The 19,166-nt window shown below is 42.5% G+C and overlaps 2 protein-coding genes across 2 annotated transcripts; one reads left to right on the top strand and one right to left on the bottom strand.

Annotated features, from left to right (window-relative positions):
• Positions 1-1,462: 1,462 nt before the first annotated feature.
• On the bottom strand, positions 1,463-11,323 carry CFAP418 (cilia and flagella associated protein 418). The gene is made up of 6 exons (XM_083517454.1): positions 10,835-11,323; positions 8,962-9,061; positions 8,279-8,349; positions 6,623-6,688; positions 5,488-5,583; positions 1,463-4,711 (listed from the first exon to the last, which is right to left on the bottom strand). Exons 1-6 carry the CDS (start codon positions 11,005-11,007, stop codon positions 4,552-4,554), a joined length of 666 nt encoding a protein of 221 aa, XP_083373580.1. The 5' UTR covers positions 11,008-11,323; the 3' UTR covers positions 1,463-4,551.
• Positions 11,324-15,725: 4,402 nt separating this feature from the next.
• On the top strand, positions 15,726-18,808 carry LOC310713341 (uncharacterized protein). Its single transcript, XM_083517371.1, has 2 exons — positions 15,726-15,774; positions 16,293-18,808. Exon 2 carries the CDS (start codon positions 16,339-16,341, stop codon positions 17,533-17,535), a length of 1,197 nt encoding a protein of 398 aa, XP_083373497.1. The 5' UTR covers positions 15,726-15,774; positions 16,293-16,338; the 3' UTR covers positions 17,536-18,808.
• Positions 18,809-19,166: the final 358 nt, after the last annotated feature.

The following is a 19,166-nucleotide window of genomic DNA, read 5'->3' as shown; positions in this document are numbered from 1 at the left end:
TTTTTGTGATCTGAGAACATAAAAAAAACCCTTCTAAGACGTTAAAATAGTGGACTGGAATGTAGAATCTAGCATGTGTGCTTTTAGCCAGATGGAGGGCAGAATGGGCTGTTACAGGCTCTCAAATAAACTGCTAAGAGGGCTTTTCCTCATATAGAAATAAAATGCTAATTTGGTTCGGCTTAATTTTGGGTGCCTGGCTAATGCTAAAAGCACAGGCCAGGAGCAACATCATACTAGAAGAACCAAAGTAGACATAACAGGGGAAATCCAGTGTTTTTACTTCTGAAGGAGAGGTGCTGAACCTTTTTGGCCCTCTGAGACAGCGTTTTATCCCCCCCGCCGCAAGCAGGCCCACATTGACAGGTTGGTGGTGATCACTCACCTGTCAATTATCCATAAATCTCTGCGTATATATTTTGTTCTATTTGCCCACAACCAGTATTGATTTTTCAGTCAACTATGAAGAACCAATCAGCTTTCCCTTCCTCTGTTGTTTCACCTGTTACATTTAAAACACATAACTGCGAATGGTAGTTTGATAAGGTGGCTGCGAACAGTAGCTCTGTGGGGACAAACTACAATTCCCAGGATTTTGGGGGGGATGGTGGTGAGGAGCAATGACTGTAGAAGTGGTATAAATGAGCTTTAAATGTATGGTGTAGATGTGACCTTTATAAGCTCCTCAGAACAAAAACCCGTCCTCTTGTACTCTGTAAGAGTACCAGACTCACAGATGGCATTAAAATTATAAAAACACTCTTAAGGTTCCTATTTTGAATAGGACTACCTTATACATTCTCGGATATTGGAAACTCCCCTGTGATCCTCAGGTGAAGGGTGGTATAGAAATTTAATAAATAAAAATAATAAATAAAAGTCAGCAGGAGTGGACACAGACCAACGTTGCTAGCAATGTGTTAGATCAATTTCTAAGTGTGATCGGGGTCTCTTAGTATGAATGCTGACTTGAAGCATCCAGCAAACCAACTTGTACAGGTCAAAGCCGGGTTGACCAAAAGCTGAAGTGCGCTGGGAAAAACATGGAAAAGGATGATGATATTTTTATGAATCATCCTGGGGCTAGTTCATATACTTGGCCTGCTGGCAGTTGGATGCTCTTACCCCTGAATAGTCGCTGGAAGGTTTTGCAATCCCATTCATGGAGTTTTATCATGGCAAACAGTACAGGTATCTCATTCGCCATGAGCAAAGGGTTCATGTAAATAAGCCCCCCTTTCAGCAACTCTGAGGGGGGAAAGAATCCTATTTGGCTTCAAACGTGGCATTGTGAAGCCCTCCCTTCAGACTGCCTATGTAGGTCAACTGCTTTCCCAACAGATGGCTCAGAACCAAATAATCAACTCTGTCCATGCCCACTTAGCCCCCTAAATCCTGCAGGTTTCAGAGACCTGAGCTGCCAACATTATCGAGAGAATGAAAACTACAGGACTGCAGGGGATAATACTGTGCTTTGCATTTATAGCGTGTGTTTTAATTTAAAAAACAAACAAACGAAACATCAAGTACAACTTCCATTATCAGATAGTTATGCAGGTAGGAAAGAATAATATGTCAGTGACCCACACACAGCGTGTAACAGAAGATCAACCAGGTAAGTCAAATGAAAAGCAAATAATATCCTACTCTGAATACCACCCCTCCCAGATTCAGTTCTAAGTGCATTAGCTTTGCTTTCTTTTACGTTCTTGCTCATTTGTTATGACACTCAACATTTTTGTATTCTTACGAAGGGTTTCAGCTAATGGTTCTAATGAAGGAACCAATAACAAAGGGAAAAGGGGACACCCCTGTTCAGTTCCCCTATGTGTTTTGAAACTCCGTCAATCACGTCAGTTGACGTGGACTCTTGTCATTATTGGACAATATAGAACTCTGATTACCTGTGTAGAATATTTACCAAATTTTATTCTTTCCAAGACACAAAATGAAAAGGACCAATGAAGATGATCAAACACCTAAACATATGATACTTAATGTCTTGTGCTGTGTAAAATGTGTCATATTTAAAATCTTTCTGATATAGTCTGCAATATTTTAAATTGCCAATTACTGTTTCTATTTCATCTACAATCCATGTCCGGCTAAGATCCTTTTCTTTAATCCCCTCCCACCCCCACCCCCCGAGTTGAAGTCTTGTTTAAGAAGTCAAATTGCTATACTTGTTTGTAACACACTGAGGCACAGGTCAACAGTGTATATAGCATCTTTTAGGCTTTTGAAGTTCTTCAAGCACAATAGTTCAGTAATTCCAACCGTAACCTGATAAGACTGGTCTGTGCTGTTCTCCACATACTGCAGATGGTGTGCGTGTAGGACCAGTGCTTTGTCTAAGGTCACCTAGTGAATTTGTATCTGAGGAACCTCCTGGCTTACACTGCACAGAACTAGCTCTTAAAGATGATAGAATCTAGTGGTGTTTGCTGTGTCAACCACTGTCTAAGTCAGGGATGCCCTCTGGATGTTGTTGGACTACAACTCCCAACTTTCCTGACTGTGGGCTAGGCTGATGGGAGTTGGGAGTCCAACATTTGGACTCCTCATTCCTGGTCTAAAAACACCTTAGGTCCAGCCAGCTATATCTGGCTAGGATCAGTCCCACCAAACCCTGCCAACCATCAGTAACCAATATTTATAGTCACTCCCAACCCCATCTCTCAATGATGATGATGATGATGATAATAATAATAATAATAATAATAATAATAATAATAATAATAATCAGTATTTATATAGTGCTGTTTACTAATTATTCAGTGGGTTTCACACTCCTTATTTCATAAATACCAAACTATGCATGTATTTAACATTTCAGGCATGTGTTAGCTATCAAGACACCATGGGGGCCAAAAAGAACAAATACAACAGGCAATTAATATATGAAATTTAACCAACTAACTCAGATATGCCAAGAATACAACTTTTAATGACTCTGGCATTACAGAGAAATTAGATGGAACGATTTCTGCCTTGTGGACTTTTAGACTCCATATTTTGGTTTAAAAGAAAGTATATCCTAGTTATTTATACTCTGATTCTAAACAGATTACGTGGTCTAAAAGAAATTCCTTGCATAGGATGATGTGTTTTGAGATCATATGAGCAACAATTTTTTTCCCAAATGTGCTATTGTTTCCCACATTCTGAGTACTACTCACTTGCTACAATTGTTTATGCTTCAATGCGCTTTTAAACTTTCAGTGCTACAGAAAAAATTCCTGGAATAGTGCTACATGTGTTGGTTGAGAAAATAATTCAGGATCAGCTAAATCATACAACTCAAAATCATACAACCCTGCTAAGTCATCCTCTGAGCAGACCCACTGAAATCAAGGGAATTCAGTTATGCAAGTCCAGTTCATTTCAATATGTCTACTCTGGGTCTGACTAACACTGGGCATCACCCATCGGCTCAATTCTTTTTTTAAGATGGAAATGGGGATGCAAGAGTTCTGAACCGCTTTGATTATATTTGGTATTCCGATACAAAGATTAAAATATGGAATGTGGATGCACTGACAGTCTCAAAAGACAACTGAAATAGACATCTAACAACAGTTTTCTGATAACTTAAAACTTGCAGAGTGCCAGTGAAGGTGGAATAATCCTACACCTAATAGGACGTTTACCCTTGTCCCCCGCAAAGAAATACACTGATTTTGAATATCTTTCCAAAAAAATTGTTTAGGCTCCGTCGCAGTATCATTTACACGAACAGCTTTGAGTGGCTCAATCCAATGCATTCTACTCAGAAGTAAGTCCTACTGAATTCAGTGGGACTTCGTTCCAAGTGAGTGTGCACAGGATTGCAGACTTAAGGGAGCAGAAAGAGCTCCACCCTAGCTCAACTCTAGTTATGTTTACTTAGAAGCAAGTACCACCGTGTCCAGTGGGGCTAATTCCTGGGATGACGTGCATGAAGACTGCAGCCTAAGAACCTGGCTCACAACTAGAAATGAGCTTATTAAAATGCTGGAGCTGTCGTGTCATTTTTCTTCCCATTGCTGGACTGTCCAAGCTATTTGCTCTTGCTCTGAAAGCAAGCTTCAGCATCTTGCTAAAACAACTCCGAAATGATATTAATTTGAAGATTGGCTCCCTACATACACATCTGCAGGTAAAAAGCCAAAGCCAAAATATCCCACATGCATATTCAAAAAGTGTTCTGACCCAGGTATTAGCTTAGACAGATTTCTCTTTCTTTTCAGGTGTATCTCACACTTCTACATTTGTGGGATGCCTTCTAGGACCCAGACCTTGTTTCCTTTCAGCTTCACTTCCTGCTACACTGGAAGTACTCAACAGTTCTGCCAGCCTGGTCCTCTAGGCCAAGGAAGGTCTCCAGCTTACCATGCCCCCCCAGTTCCATTAGTTCACAAGGGAATTGCAGACAAGGCAAAGTCCAGAGTTTGTATTTGGATTATCAAGATCTAAGTGTACATGGAACACACTCAATTCATCACTCGTGATGCCGAGCGATGAACAGATGGTCTTCATACAGAAATGAGCATGTGGATGACAAAGACAACTTCATTCGACGTGTTTGCTGCAAACCCAGCGGAGCTGTCGATCCACAGTGAGGTCTGTTAATTCATCTATTGATCTCCAAGTGCACTGACAAGCATAGGCCCTCGATCCTTTCTTGGTTAGCATCTTCGTCCTCAACTTGCGGAATTCAGGCATGTTATTCCTACCAATCAAAAATATTCTATTTCAACAGCGTTCTTGTTTTATTATGCTTTTGCGTTTGTTGGAAGCCGCCTGGACTGGCTGGGGCAACCCAGTCAGATGGATGGGATAACAACAACAACAACAACAACAAAAAGACCCAACGCCCTCAGAACCACACAGCCAATCGTTGCCCAATTAGCCACAGAGTGGAACAAAGACAAAGACACTCTACCCTTGTCACTGAAATGAAAGCCTTTGGGTCTTTCTGCTATAGGCTTTCCCCCCCAATCTATGTACTGAAATATCCACATCTGCAATTCTGTAAAGTTGATATCAGAACATTTACAGACCACAGCATTTATATGATACCCCACTGCCATATAGTAAAGGGGTAAAGGGACCCCTGACCATTAGATCCAGTTGTGGCGAACTCTGGGGTTGCAGCGTTCATCCCGCTCTATAGGCTGAGGGAGCCAGTGTACAGCTTCTGGGTCATGTGGCCAGCATGACTAAGCTGCTTCTGGCGAACCAGAGCAGTGCACAGAAACGCCATTTACCTTCCCGCCAGAGCGGTATGTATTTATCTACTTGCACTTTGAGGTGCTTTCGAACTGCTAGGTTGGCAGGAACAGGGACCGAGCAATGGGAGCTCAACCCGTCACGGGGATTCGAACCGCCGACCTTCTGATCGGCAAGTCCTAGGCTCTGTCGTTTAACCCACAGCACCACCCGCGTCTCTCCACTACCATATAGGTCACATCAAATATTCCTATCAATATTACCCGCAAAGCATACCTGAAAAAGAGGTAATCACATGACTGATCCCACTGAAAGTCATCGTATTGCAAAACGCGGAAGTCACATGCAGTACAGCGCAGCTGATCACAGGTTCTGTCCAAAAAAGATTACAAACATTATAGATTAAGCACATGGAACAGTTCAATGAACTAATTTCTTAACTTATTAAACTTGTTCATATTATCCAATCTCATAATAGGTGCATTTCTTAAATCTTGACAGAAGTGTGAAAAGACTCACAACTTAATAAACAGCTGTTAAAAGGAAAGGAATACTCTGTTTCACATTTCCTATCCTAACACACCAGAACTAGACTAACCTTTAAACAGAATGGTTACACTCTAAGCTTTCAGTGCCACTGTTTAAAATTAACCTCCACTAAATAAAATCGATTCTTACCATTCAATAAGATAAAACCTCAGTTGATTAAAGGCTGCAACTCTGGTATTTACTAATTCAATTTTCACCCTTTTTTCTATGTATGGGTAAAAGTTTGGGTGCCTCCATTTTACAGGAATAAGTTAGCCTAGGAAAAATCCTTATGGCAACTGACCTTTATGGCACATCACAGCTGATCTCTCACCACTTCCCTCCTCGCAAGAGGATCATGTCTGTGAAACTATGTGAACATATATCCAAGATCCTCTGTGTTTCTGATTCATATGCTTCTTTAACATGGGTAAGCATGATCTGTACACACGAATGCTAGTGGTATACAGAAATCTAAACAAACATGGGCTGAATCTTGCATGTGCTGGGGGCTTTTCTCACCTGCCTTGCCACTGGCTGATGCAGCTGAATAGTGAAATCAGACTGACTCCTTGTGGCTACCAGACCACAGGCTGAGATAACTGTGTGCAGCAGCTTGGGTGGGGGTGGAGAGGGTCACAGATGGTGCAAAAGCTCCCAGGTTCAGTCCCAGCCATCTCCAAGGAGGACTGAGAAATGCCTCTGCCTGAAACGTCAGAGGGTTGCTGCCAGTCCGTGTAGACAATACTATGCCAGATGGACCAACAGTCTGATTCAGTATAAAGCAGCAGCTTACAGTATGCTCCTTCCTAATATAGCAGTAAGAGAAACATGAAGGTCTCATAATGCAATTGCCAGTATTTATTTATTTTTAAATGCCTACCTCTGAGAAATATTTGTTCCTATACCATGTGGTGCGGTGCTTCCACCAAGATATACAGGGCAACATCTACAAGAAATAAATCAGAAAGCCTTGAAATAGTTGTGAAGAAGAAGAAAACCCCACACCCCAAACCATTTGCCTGCAAAGTTTGTATCATTTGATTTCTCAGGTGTTATTACGCTAGTGAGCATGTGTACCTTTTCAACAAACCTTTTGTTTGTAGAACTATAAGGCAGGACAATTCAGAAGAAATGGCAATATTGTTATCTGCATGATATATGTATCTTGGGGGCAAAAAACCCAACTGGAAGAGAAATACTTCAGAACCCGCAGGGTTTCTACAAAACACAACAGGGGCTAGAAATCAAGCAAACATCATCATCAACATGGAGAATTAAGTTCTGAAAAGCTATTAAAATTCCCCCGCCCTCATTTCATGGCATATTCTATATAGTTAAAAGAAGAACTGTTGCTACCATTTCTTCATAAACATCAACTGGTGCTCCCACATACTCACAAAACTGTCAGCATTAGGGAGACCAGAAGCTAAAGAGTAGAGCGTAGCTTGCCAAACACACATGCTGAAATTCCATCTTCTGCACAGCTATTAAAGATGTAGGAGCCCTGTTCTCTTTTGCATCTGGCTGCTCTAACCAGCAATAATGCAACAAGCAATAAAATTCTGTCCACTGAAAACATAGGGTTTGATCCATGCTATGCTAGTTGTACTTAGGTCCCATTGAAATCAAAGTGAAAAGTTAGCAGTGATTCAAATGAATCTGCCCTTTCTTCCTTACTGTCATGCACAGTGGTACCTCAGGTTAAGAACTTAATTTGTTCTGGAGGTCCATTCTTAACCTGAAACTGTTCTTAACCTGATGTACCACTTTAGCTAATAGGGCATCCCGCTGCACCACCACAGCACGATTTCTGTTCTCACCCTGAAGCAAAGTTCTTAACCTGAGGTACAATTTCTGGGTTAGCTGAGCCTGTAACCTGAAGTGTCTGTAACCTGAAGCGTCTGTAACCCGAAGTACCACTGCAGTTTGAAACTGCGTCCCAGGTAAGACTCTTCCTTCTAATCCACCCTCAAAATACACATACCCTATGTGGATCTTTTGGCAGAACTTTCTCATTCCCATGTTGAACATAGACAAATTTACTTCTGAGAAAACATACATAGTTAGCTTCTGACGAACAATGATATCCTAGAAATAGCTATATGGAAGTACCCTTGTGTTCGATGGGGCTTAGTCTCCGATAACCTGGCATCAGATTGCAGCCTAAACCTATGCACATGTAAATGAAATAACCATACCATTCTTCCAATTTGCCCCTGCCTTCCCTTCCACTGCTGTTTTGCTTATCCTGCACTTTAGATTGTAAGCTCTTTGGGGCAGTGACCTACGCAATGGTGCAATGTAAATAACTCAAGTCCCATTGATTTCAATGAGAACTAACAGCAAAAAGTAAATCCCACTGAGTTCAATAGGACTTACTCTCAGGTAAGTGTGTACAGGCTTGCAGTCTTAGTGCAACTAAGTCACTCTTGATCCAACCCATGCATTCTTTCGTTTACTGACACTCAATAGAGTTAAGTTGAAATTAGCTGTTTACTGTTCAAAGCATTTACTCACTCATGTGATTTTTGCTTACCTCTTACTGTGAACTTGAACGGAGGTAGTTCTATTTTCAGATGTAGGGCTAGGTGACATAGATTTATGTTTCTAATAGAGAGAGAGAGAGATGGGGACCTCTTAACACAAACTAGCAACACGGTAAAGCTTTCCTGCTTTTGTTTCCAAATAACAAGGACCAGAAGTCTACTCGAAAAGGAGGAAGACAGAGGGTAGAAAAACAGCAAACAACACGAGGGCTTCACAAATGGCTCCCATTTCTGCAGTCAGCTGCAGCAAGGATACATGGGGAACCATACTGCTCCATCAGTCAGGCAGCATTTTCCTTCCTCCAGTACCCATTCTCTTAATGTGAACTTTGGGTTCTGGCCTGGAGTAAATGGCTCTGGCTGATGCATAGGACTAGAAATTCTAATCTGATGTGACAACTGAAGCACTGTTAGCTTTACTCCACATTAGGGAATCCAGAACACTTTTTCTCTGCTTCCTTGGCTTTCGTTCTACCCACCACCACCATGCGGCCCTGACTGATTACTCCTGAGGGAACCCCGTCCTTGACTGCGGGGAAAGGTTGTCTATTCTTACTCTAGACTTTCACCACTTTCCCTTTTCATCTGGCTTTCTTCTTCAAAGGTTCTGACTGACACTCCCTCCCCCCCCGCAACTTTCCCTTTCCTCAGAGGTTGCTTTGTCTTGACCTACCACAAGATTTTTGGCATAGCTGTTTTCGTCGATGATATCTTTAATTATGTCATCTATGTCTTCTTCTTCACTAGCACCTTTTGTCAATACTTTGGAAAATCTGGAAAGAAATGGAAGAGGAGCATCCTTTGGTAAGTTTATTTAGAAGACGCTGGCCAGTATGGGGATAGCTGCTTCAGACACTTAAAACCCCAGTGGCAATTGTCACACGTGAAAACGATATGTTTTGTCTCCAAGTATCCGCAGTGTGCACAGTGGCCAAACACAGTTTCCCACAAAGGTGAGAGGAAGCAATGATTGTTCATCCATGATACTTGCTGCTTATGCAAGCCTGCCCAGATGCTTAGAAAGCTGAGGTAATTTTAATCTGTTTTAGTATTTTAACTTTTGCATGTTTTAAAGCAGGGTTGTGATTTTTTATATTTTATTTTACTATATATAATAATAATAATAATAATAATAATAATAATAATAATAATAATTTATTATTTATACCCCGCCCATCTGGCTGGGTTTCCCCAGCCACTTTGGGCGGCTTCCAAAAGAATATTAAAATACTGCAATACATCAAACATTAAAAGCTTCCCTAAACAGGGCTGCCTTCAGATGTCTTCTAAAAGTCTGGTAGTTGTTGTTCTCTTGGACATCTGGTGGGAGGGCGTTCCACAGGGCGGGTGCCACTACCGAGAAGGCCCTCTGCCTGGTTCCCTGTAACTTGGTTTCTCGCAGCGAGGGGAACCGCCAGAAGGCCCTCAGTGCTGGACCTCAGTGTCCGGGTAGAACGATGGGGGTGGAGACACTCCTTCAGATATACTGGACCGAGGCCGTTTAGGGCTTTAAAGGTCAGCACCAACACTTTGAATTGTGCTCGGAAACGTACTGGGAGCCAATGTAGGTCTTTCAAGACCGGTGTTATATGGTCTCGGCGGCCGTTCCCAGTCACCAGTCTGGCTACTGCATTCTGGATTAGTTGTAGTTTCCGGGTCACCTTCAAAGGTAGCCCCACGTTTTACTGTTTTATCTTCTGTAAACCGCTTTGTTAGTTTGTTTGCAGTGCCTAAGTTTTATGAAATATAATAAATAAATGCACAGACTGTGGCCTGCAACTGTGGCTTGAGATGCATCTTCCCTGGGTTTGACATAATTCAGTGGAGCAGTTGGTGGAAGGGGAAGAGGGGTAAACTGAGAGATAAGCTAGAGGGGGTGTTGGAGAATGTTAAAAAGATGCAGAGATGGGGATAGTCTGAAGGACTTGGGAAACGCTGGTGTGTTCATGCAAGCTAAGATTCTGGCAGCAGTAACAGCTGGGTGGTCGCGCGTCACGTCGCCTGGAAACGAGGGAGGGAGTAGAACGGAGAGACTAAGCGGCACCCACAGAGGTAGAACACGCGGAAGAGTCGCGCACAACCCTCATTTCTGGTTTCCGCTCGAACACGCTCCTGTGCGAGCCAGGAGTATCATGCACAAGAAAGAAGGCAAGGGAAAGGCATGTTCCGCCAAAGCACTGGTGTCCTTGCTGTACAGTATTTTCTTCTTTTTCTCTGCATGGGTTGCCCAAAGGCTGGGTGGGTGGAAGGTGGGAAAAGCATGAGATGCGCAAACGGATGCATGCTTGCTCGGAAGAATCACCTAATTCAATTGGGCTACTTTCGTAGCAACTTCGCTTAGGGTTTGGTGAGTGCAACCTAAACACGCTTAGAAAATGAGGGATTTTTTGTTTCGTTTTTAAAGGCTTCGGAGCTTTCTGAAGTTTGCACTACACGCTAACAGGGAACCGGAAGTGCCGCTAATACTTCTCTTTGAAACTGCGCTCCCCTTTAGGGGCATCTCGGAGGGGCGGGGGGAGAAAGGCGCGAGCATGCGCAGTGCTCACCTGGCCCTCTCCCCCGCCGCGGCGGCCTCGGCTTCGGCCTCTTCTTCCTCCTCGCGGAAGCGGTTCCTTTTCCGCCCTTGGCCTGGCCGGCCTCGCTCCGAACAGTCTCGCCTCGAGAGGCGGCAGAACTTGTTCTCTACCTCGTCCAGCAGCTCATCTAGGTCGTCCGCCATCTTAGCCTCGCCTCACGTCTCTCACCCCCCTTCCCCTCGTTGCCATGGTAGCAGCGGGGGGTGGGAGAAGGGCGAGGGCAGGCGCGCCCCGCCCCCTCTGCCCCCACGTCTAAGCCGCCGTGGAGAATGGTTAAATAAATAAACAAAACCTATTCCTTAAAGTCTGGGATTGAAAGTTAAAAGCAGAACGTCACATTCACGAAGCGCGTAAACAAATAAAATTTATTTTTTTCGTCTCGCACGTAGTCGGCAGGATTCGAACCTGCGCGGGGAGACCCCAATGGATTTCTAGTCCATCGCCTTAACCACTCGGCCACGACTACAGAACATACGTGTTGCCTTTTGCACAACAACTGAGCTCACTTTGGAATGCAGCGTCTGCCTGTGCAATGTCTCCTGTTAGGCTGCTTCGCCGCCACAACCGCCTAAAATGATTTAACAAGATTAAGCACAGTTAAAATCATAGCTGTCAACTTTTCCCTTTTCTTGCGAGGAATCCTTTTCGGAATAAGGGAATTTCCCTTAAAAAAAGGAAAACGTTGACAGCTATGGTTAAAATATTATTATAAACATTTTGGAAGACATCTATAAGGATGCACCGTGCAACAGAGAGCACTGGGATTTGGCTTTCCAACAAGGGCAGTTATAAATTTATTCTCCAAATAGCTTTGCAATAAGCATTTTTTTTAAAATTGCTCTTTTGAATTGATACTTGTTTTGTTTTACGACAAGCACAACCTTTTTTTTATTCTGCACCAAATCGCAGTTGTCCTCCCTGCTGTCAGCTTCCTACATTTTCTTTCTCTTGTTTGGACCACAGAGCATCCTCTAATGCTTACTCGGAAGTAAGCCTCATTGTACTCCATGGAACTTACTTTCCAAGGCTGCAGCCCTATGCAACCTTACCTGGGCCTAAGTCCCACTGATGCCTGTGGGACGTGTGTAGACAGGTGTGTAAGATTGCAAGGCTGCATAGAATTTTCTCCTGGAAGTTACTATAGGACTAAGATGGCTATAATATGTATGCCTTTCAAACCCAGGTTCGATGTGAATCCATCTTTATTTGTAGCAATCAATTTTGGGGTACAATTATTTGCAAATGCCACTTAGATGATATTAGAGACTTGGAGTCTGACAACATCTGGAAGGCCACAGCTTTTTAATCCCTGCGCATTTGCAACTGCACATTTGTGTGATGTCTTCTTTTAGAATAAGAGCACTCCTTTTTTAATACAAAATAAAACAATGTGGCTGAGCGGTTGTGGGTTCAAAGTGGCCTCCTCTGCTCTTTCTCATTCCTGCACGGCAGGGGGTTGGACTAGATGACCCTTAGGATCCTTCCAGCTCTACAATTCTACGATTTTATGATTCTATGAAATATACTAAGGCAAGCAACAGCACCACCTACCTTGCTAGCAGGGCAAATGACATATAGTTGCCCTGTTGACTTAAATTTATATTCCATTTCAGGACTAAAAATATACAACACTAAGAATGACAAATTTATAGAAAGGTGGTCAACTATTGAATAGTAAGGCCACACATTTCTCTCTCTCTCCACTTTAATTAATTTGTTTATTAAGCTATGATGATGGAGCATATGAGGAACAAATTAGCTCAAATTACCTCCATGTTTGTTACTCTTACCATTTTTCATTCTATATATTACATATCTATCTATCCATCTATCTATCTATCTATCTATCTATCCATCCTCTTTGCAAACCAGTGCAGCTTCACATTTTATGCAGGAAGTGTAATTAAGAAACATGTGCATTCTCCTCTCTTGAATTTTATCAGCCTTATAATAACTATTATTCTTTGGGCCTGCACAGGTACCATGAAATATTCCAAATGTGTATAGGTATAAAATGCTGTTTGGTGTGCTGTGTGTTCAAAGTCCCTGGCATGTGGCCACTATTGTCTCTTTCTATTCATTCATAAAAGTGACGGAGAGGGAATGCTCTGTTATGTTGTGTTTGATTGGTAACCCAAGGAAACAATCAGAAGAGCCCCTCTGAACTAAGAATCATTGTCTCTTCTAAGCAAAATGACAGAAAACCTATTGCTGGATTTCTGCTGCCAAGATCGCTCAACATTCGTCAGACTCCTTTTTTTCTTTTTTTTCTTTAAAAAGAAAAAGCAAAGCCTGCAGTCCTTAACAGCTACAGGCGAAGCCTTTCAGTTACAAGGTGTTTTATAATCCTCTTGGTACCATAAGTAATGAATTGCAAGCCCTCTTTAGATTCTCTTGTACTTGGAGCTTTTTATATTGTTGTTCCGTTCCCCTTCCTCCACCTCTCAAGGCTCCTATAATATCACTGCCCTATAATGACAGACGTGTTGGGCAGGGCGGTTGTGAGCCCCTCAGTGGCTGATGCTATGGAAGAAACTGAATAGCCCTGATGCCTCTCCAAGTCTTTTTCAAGCACTCCCTTGGTTTAGGTCGTGGTGTCATGTAGGTAAATTGAGTCCAGAAGTTGTGGATCCTCAAGTGGAATTTTTACATCCATCCCTCGCAGCTGTGGAGAGTTTAGACTAATCACAATTCTCCCTGGTATACCATCATCTCTGTAATTTGAAAAAGGATCAGGAGGAGCCTGAAGGCTTGCAGGGGAGGGGGGGGGGAGGACATCTTAAAGAAACCTTTTGTCTCAAAATACATCACATGTGGAAAGCGAGCACTTGTTCCTTCAGTGCGAGGGGCTTAAGGAATGCACAAGTCAAATACATTGTTGGCAGCCTTTCAGGTGTCCCTCAGAAATGCAGCGGCACACGTTTGCAATACAAAATAGCACCTTCTCCCTTTTGGCTCAGTTCCCGACCAGCTTTAGCAAGTGCCCATGTACATGTGTACATGGACAGCAATATCAGAACGGATAGGGATAGAGTATGCTCTCAGACTGTTTTCAGGGGAATTCAATCCCATGCTGGCAAATTCAGCTTGCACAACTTAAGCTGATTTGGAGTTCTTGCGTAACAAAGCCGTTTCTTCCCCGTAAGATAAGACCTTCTGCTGTAAGCAAAGTGATGGGGAAAGTTACAGATAGGTAGCCGTGTTGGTCTGCCATAGTCAAAATAAAAAAAATTCCTTCCAGTAGCACCTTAAAGACCAACTAAGTTAGTTCTTGGTATGAGCTTTCGTGTGCATGCACACTTCTTCAGATACACTGAAACAGAAGTTGCCAGACCCTTCTATATAGTGAGAAGGTGGGGAGGGGTATTACTCAGAAGGGTGGTGGGAATTACCAAACTTAAAACCATGGAGAGACCTGGTCTGAACAAAGTCATTGGATTCTTATCTCATTATACATGACTAAGCCATTTCTCACCTTCTCACCCCTTGCCTTTTCCTGTAAGACCTATTACAGTCGTTAAGAGTCGTCAACAGGCTCATCTCAGCTATCTGCCAATCTCCCATTCCCACCACCCTTCTGAGTAATACCCCTCCCCACCTTCTCACTATATAGAAGGGTCTGGCAACTTCTGTTTCAGTGTATCTGAAGAAGTGTGCATGCACACGAAAGCTCATACCAAGAACTAACTTAGTTGGTCTTTAAGGTGCTACTGGAAGGAATTTTTTTATTTTGATGGGGAAAGTGTGGAGGATGGAGGATGAGCCATATTGGTGATGAATACGCCACTCACATAGTTTTGACCAATTTTCAGTTGCTTGATGTCTGAGCTTCAAAGACAAAGCAGCAACTCCCCATCTTCCCTGCACACTTTTGGAAATGGAAGTGTATATATATTTATTATGCTGTGTCCTTGCTCATTTCACTCACCAGCCTTGCCTACCACCACCTGCTTGCCAAAACCTCTCCCACCTCAAACCACCCCATTTGGATCTCACCCCCTCCTCAATTCCTTTGTTTGTTGAGACCAGGGCTGCCCTGGCCATGAGGCAGGCTGAGGCAGCCACTTCAGGCAGCAGAACCCCAAGAGGTGGTGCCCCCACAGGTCCCCTGCTTTCCTTGCAACTTCCATTGCTGGTGGGGAAGTGGTGGCTTTCAGTGAAATCTAATTGGAACCTGCTGCTGCTGCTTCATAGACACTCAGTGCTTTTTTTCTGGGAGGACACATACCCCTAAACATTTTGTGAATTTAACGGGAGAAGAAACTAAAACTTTTAAATATTTTAGTTTCTTCTTTAGCATGGTGAATCGTTAGTTCTGTTGAATAGTGTGGTGAATCATCAGTTCTGTTGCTACCCCTGATGGTGGCCTCATTTCCTGTCACAGTGTTTCCTGAGTCTCAAGACAGAAGCGGGCGTTTAATGTGTGAAGTAGGAGTTGGACTCTAGCATGGTGATTGGTCAGTTTCGTTGTTACCACCTCTGATGGCAGCTTCATTTCTTTTTCCAGTGTTTCCTGAGTCTCAGATGGAAGCATGTTCTTTGTACTTTTGTCCATTTATTGTATTTATTTTCCCCGAATTGAACTATAAAATGGTGATTTTCTTGAGTAAAAATGAAAGTACCCTTAAACATTTTTTTAAAGAAAAAAAATCACTGGAGGCACTGCAGTGTGACTCAGATGGGGATTCAGGCTTTGGTGGTGGGGATTCTATGGCAGGATAGCAGCACCTTCCTGGTTAGGGCCACACCACACATCTCAAGCCCCACACACGCTTGGCTGTGACAGAAGAGTGAGTGCAATAAGGACAGACAGCAGAGAAGTGGAATGGAATGGTGGGTGGAGTTAAAGTTGAATGACAGGTAGAGAGCATCGGTTGGAAAATGACAGTTGAAAGGAGAGAGATTCGGCTGTGAGAGTCTGAGGGAAAGGGGGAACGAGATGAGAGGCATAATTGAAGTATACGTAACAGAGTTAGGACAGCTATTCTTAAAGGTAGAATAGGCAGTAGCATGTATTTTTAGTCTGGACTTAGAGGAGTAGCTGAGGAACTGACTTTAGTGAGAACTTGGGGACAGGAGCTTGTAGGTTTGCCCAGGAAACGTCACAATTTGTTGGCAGCCTGGTGGGATCCAAAGCCATGAGATATTGCTATACAGGAGTTAAAACTGTGAGAGTGGGATCAAAATTTAGTAGCAGAGTATGATCCTAATATATAGGAGCTAAATATGTGAGAGCAGATTCACAAATTGGCCTCAGTGGTGTGGGATTTGAAGTTATGGTTTATTAATATATGGTTTATTAATGGTTTGTGTATCTGAGAGGAGAATTTGTAAGATTTGAATGTGTGAGATACATGTTAGTGGGATTTTTGAAACAACGGAATAAAATCAGTGAGTCGCCTTGAAATGCTTCAAAATTTGATTGCAGAACAAGTGCCACAACTTTGTTTTGGTCTGAGGAGAGAAATTAAAGAATGCTGTGTAACAAAGCACCCAGGTCAAAAGAGGCTTGTAAGGATGCAGCTATGGATCTTGACTCAATAGACTACTGGAGGATAAAGGAGGTGCTCGAGATGACACGTCTGGAAGTGGAACAGAAGAAGAAAACGAAAGAGAATCAGAAAGAATTGGAATTAATGATGAAGGACAATAAAAGAAACCAGAGAGAGATGGAGCATCAGAACCAGATAGAACGGGAGCAGAGGAAGAAGTATGAATTAGCGATGTTTAGAAGGGAAATAAAGGAGAATGAGGTTGCCAGAGAATATGAGGGGGTAGGTCCTGTGCAGAGTGTGTCCCAAGCAGGCCTTGCATTGAATGTTCCAAAGGTAGAGCAGTTTATCTTGGAGAAACGAAGATTGCCTGAGAGCCAATTTATGCCAGAAGTGGGAGATGCCACTAGTAGTCCAAAGAGACCAGTTGAGGCCTGCATTTTGCCCACTGGCGGAGGGGATGAGCCTGTCTTCTTGGAATTGGCTGATAAGGCCAAGATGCCCAAAGCCATAGGGGGGAAGCCAGCTCAAGAGTCGGAGCGCATTCAAGAAGATGTAGAACGTCTGAAAGAAGAGCTCACAGTAGCCAGTGCTGCAAAGGCAGAGCTACAGTTAAAGCTGGATGAGCTACAGAGATCAATAAAGTATTCTGAGAAAAAATGGGAGGATGAAAAAGAATTCTTGCATAATCAGAACATTCGGTTGGCTACAGAACTGAAGGCAAAAACAGATGAACTTCTGGTTCTTGCTTGGGAAAAAAGAAGTGAAATTGTGGGTCTTCAGTATGACCTGCAGAACAAGAGAGAAGAAGTGTCTTGCATGGAAAAGGAAGTCAGTGAACTAAAAAAATCAAATGAAAATCTACGGAAACAGGTGGCAGATCTTTTAGTAGAAGTGAAGGAGGCAAAAGTACAGCAGCGAGCTAGTATGGAAGAGAGATCCCACAATGAACGAAACACCCATATTGAGTTGTCTAATTCATACAAGAGTTTTGCTGATGAATGGGAGACAAAATGCAAAGCGTTATGCCACGGTATACAGGAGCTGTGCAAATATCTGAAAGGCGCAAGTGAAGCTAACAAAGAAATACAGGATCATTTGGTTGAGATGCAACAATACATGGGGGGAAATAAAGGAAAAGATTCATTAGCTGGAGGAATAATGGGACAATGTGAATGATCTTGTTTCAGTCACCAAATGCATAGTGATCCTCTTTCCAGAGGCTGTGTTTCTTCCATCCCTTCAAGACTCTGAATCAGAGATTATGGATAGTAATCTTGCTGTGGTGAAGCAGAAAGGGAATAAATGCAAGGCCAGCAAAAGAGACTGTGAAATTATTCTTTATAGCTGTGGGAAAGAACTGTGTTTTATTTAAGTCTATAACTTGACAAGATGCTGGAAACAGATAATCCAGTCAAAGGAATGTGGGTGCAAGCTAGGGTTGTACATAATACCTGGGTATCTAAATGAATATGTAAGTGGCATTTCACCAAGGCAAGCGACTGTCAGCCTTGCTGGAACTTTGAACAATGGCTATGTGAATCCTAGAAGGGGCTGCCTTTTTTTGGGGGGGGGGGAATTGCTCCCTGTGAATCTGGATTAAATGTGGACCTTGTTCTTGGGCAAGTGACTCCCCCTCCTAGTTTGAACTGTCAGTCCTTTTGCTATTAAGGCTCTCTGTGGGGTCCAATAAGCAATTTGATGATGATATTATTCATTTTTGATACAATTGTCTCAAGGTGATGTACAATAAACACAGCAAAAACAGTTTAGAAACAGCACAAAAACAGCATATACATCTAAAAGAAAACCAAAATCCTACAAAATAAGATATCCATGGCAAAGATCCATTTATCCAGCTGAGGAAGCCTTTCAGAACTAAATTTGTTTCTGGAAAGTGCAGATGGTTGGTGCCTTTTGTATCTTGTCAGCAATGCTATTCCACAGATGTGTCCTGATTTCCCATACCTACACGGCGCAGATAAGAAGCATGCAAATAATTCTTTAACTTTACAGATGGACAGCTGAGGCTGACTGAGCCAAAGACACCAAATGAGTTCATAATGGAGCAAGCATTGTCCTAGGCATAAATCTAATACATTCTCCAATGGACCAAACTGGCTAAGCACTTTCAAACGTTATCCCTATATACACAGCTTGACTGAGGAAATCTGTACAGTGTATGCTGAATGCACTGTATTTGAACTGACAACACAAAAGGTTAAAAAATATTGCCACCCGTTGCCAGTCTCTTAAGCCATCCAATATGCCTGTATATTAAAAGATCTGGAATATCTCCCCTATGAATTTAGTTCGCCTAGGAATAACATATTTTTAAGTGGTTACAGCCACACAGGAAAAATTATTTTTGGATAAGTAGGTCAGCTCTGTAACAGCACAGGTGTTTCTGCATGTACAAGACACAGCAGGAAAATGTTTTTAAATAAATAAATGTTGCAATGCAAATTAAAAAAAAAAAGGGGGGGAGGAGGAGAGAAAACACCCTCTGAACCCAAAAGCAACCCCTACTCATGAGCCAGTATCCTTTTTAATGAATTTGGCACAGTTTCAAAATTTCCACTCATAACCATGCCTGTTTGATCTCTATGAGGTATAGCAAACAATTGTAAAAGAGTTTCTGGCAGAAAAAAGCACCATTGGCTTATGCTGGTGTGTATCAAAAAGTTCCCACTTCCAAATCAGCAATAATTAAGTGCACCATCAAAAAATAAAAATAAATATGCCACACCTGCTTTCTCTGGCACGCTGTTTCAGATCCTGTAGGCTCAGCAAGCAGCATTTCATTTCTA

The sequence above is a fragment of the Podarcis liolepis genome (genome assembly GCF_965112155.1).
Source record: "Podarcis liolepis genome assembly, chromosome: 8".
NCBI lineage: Eukaryota > Metazoa > Chordata > Lepidosauria > Squamata > Lacertidae > Podarcis > Podarcis liolepis.
This window is presented reverse-complemented; position numbering and strand designations above follow the sequence as displayed.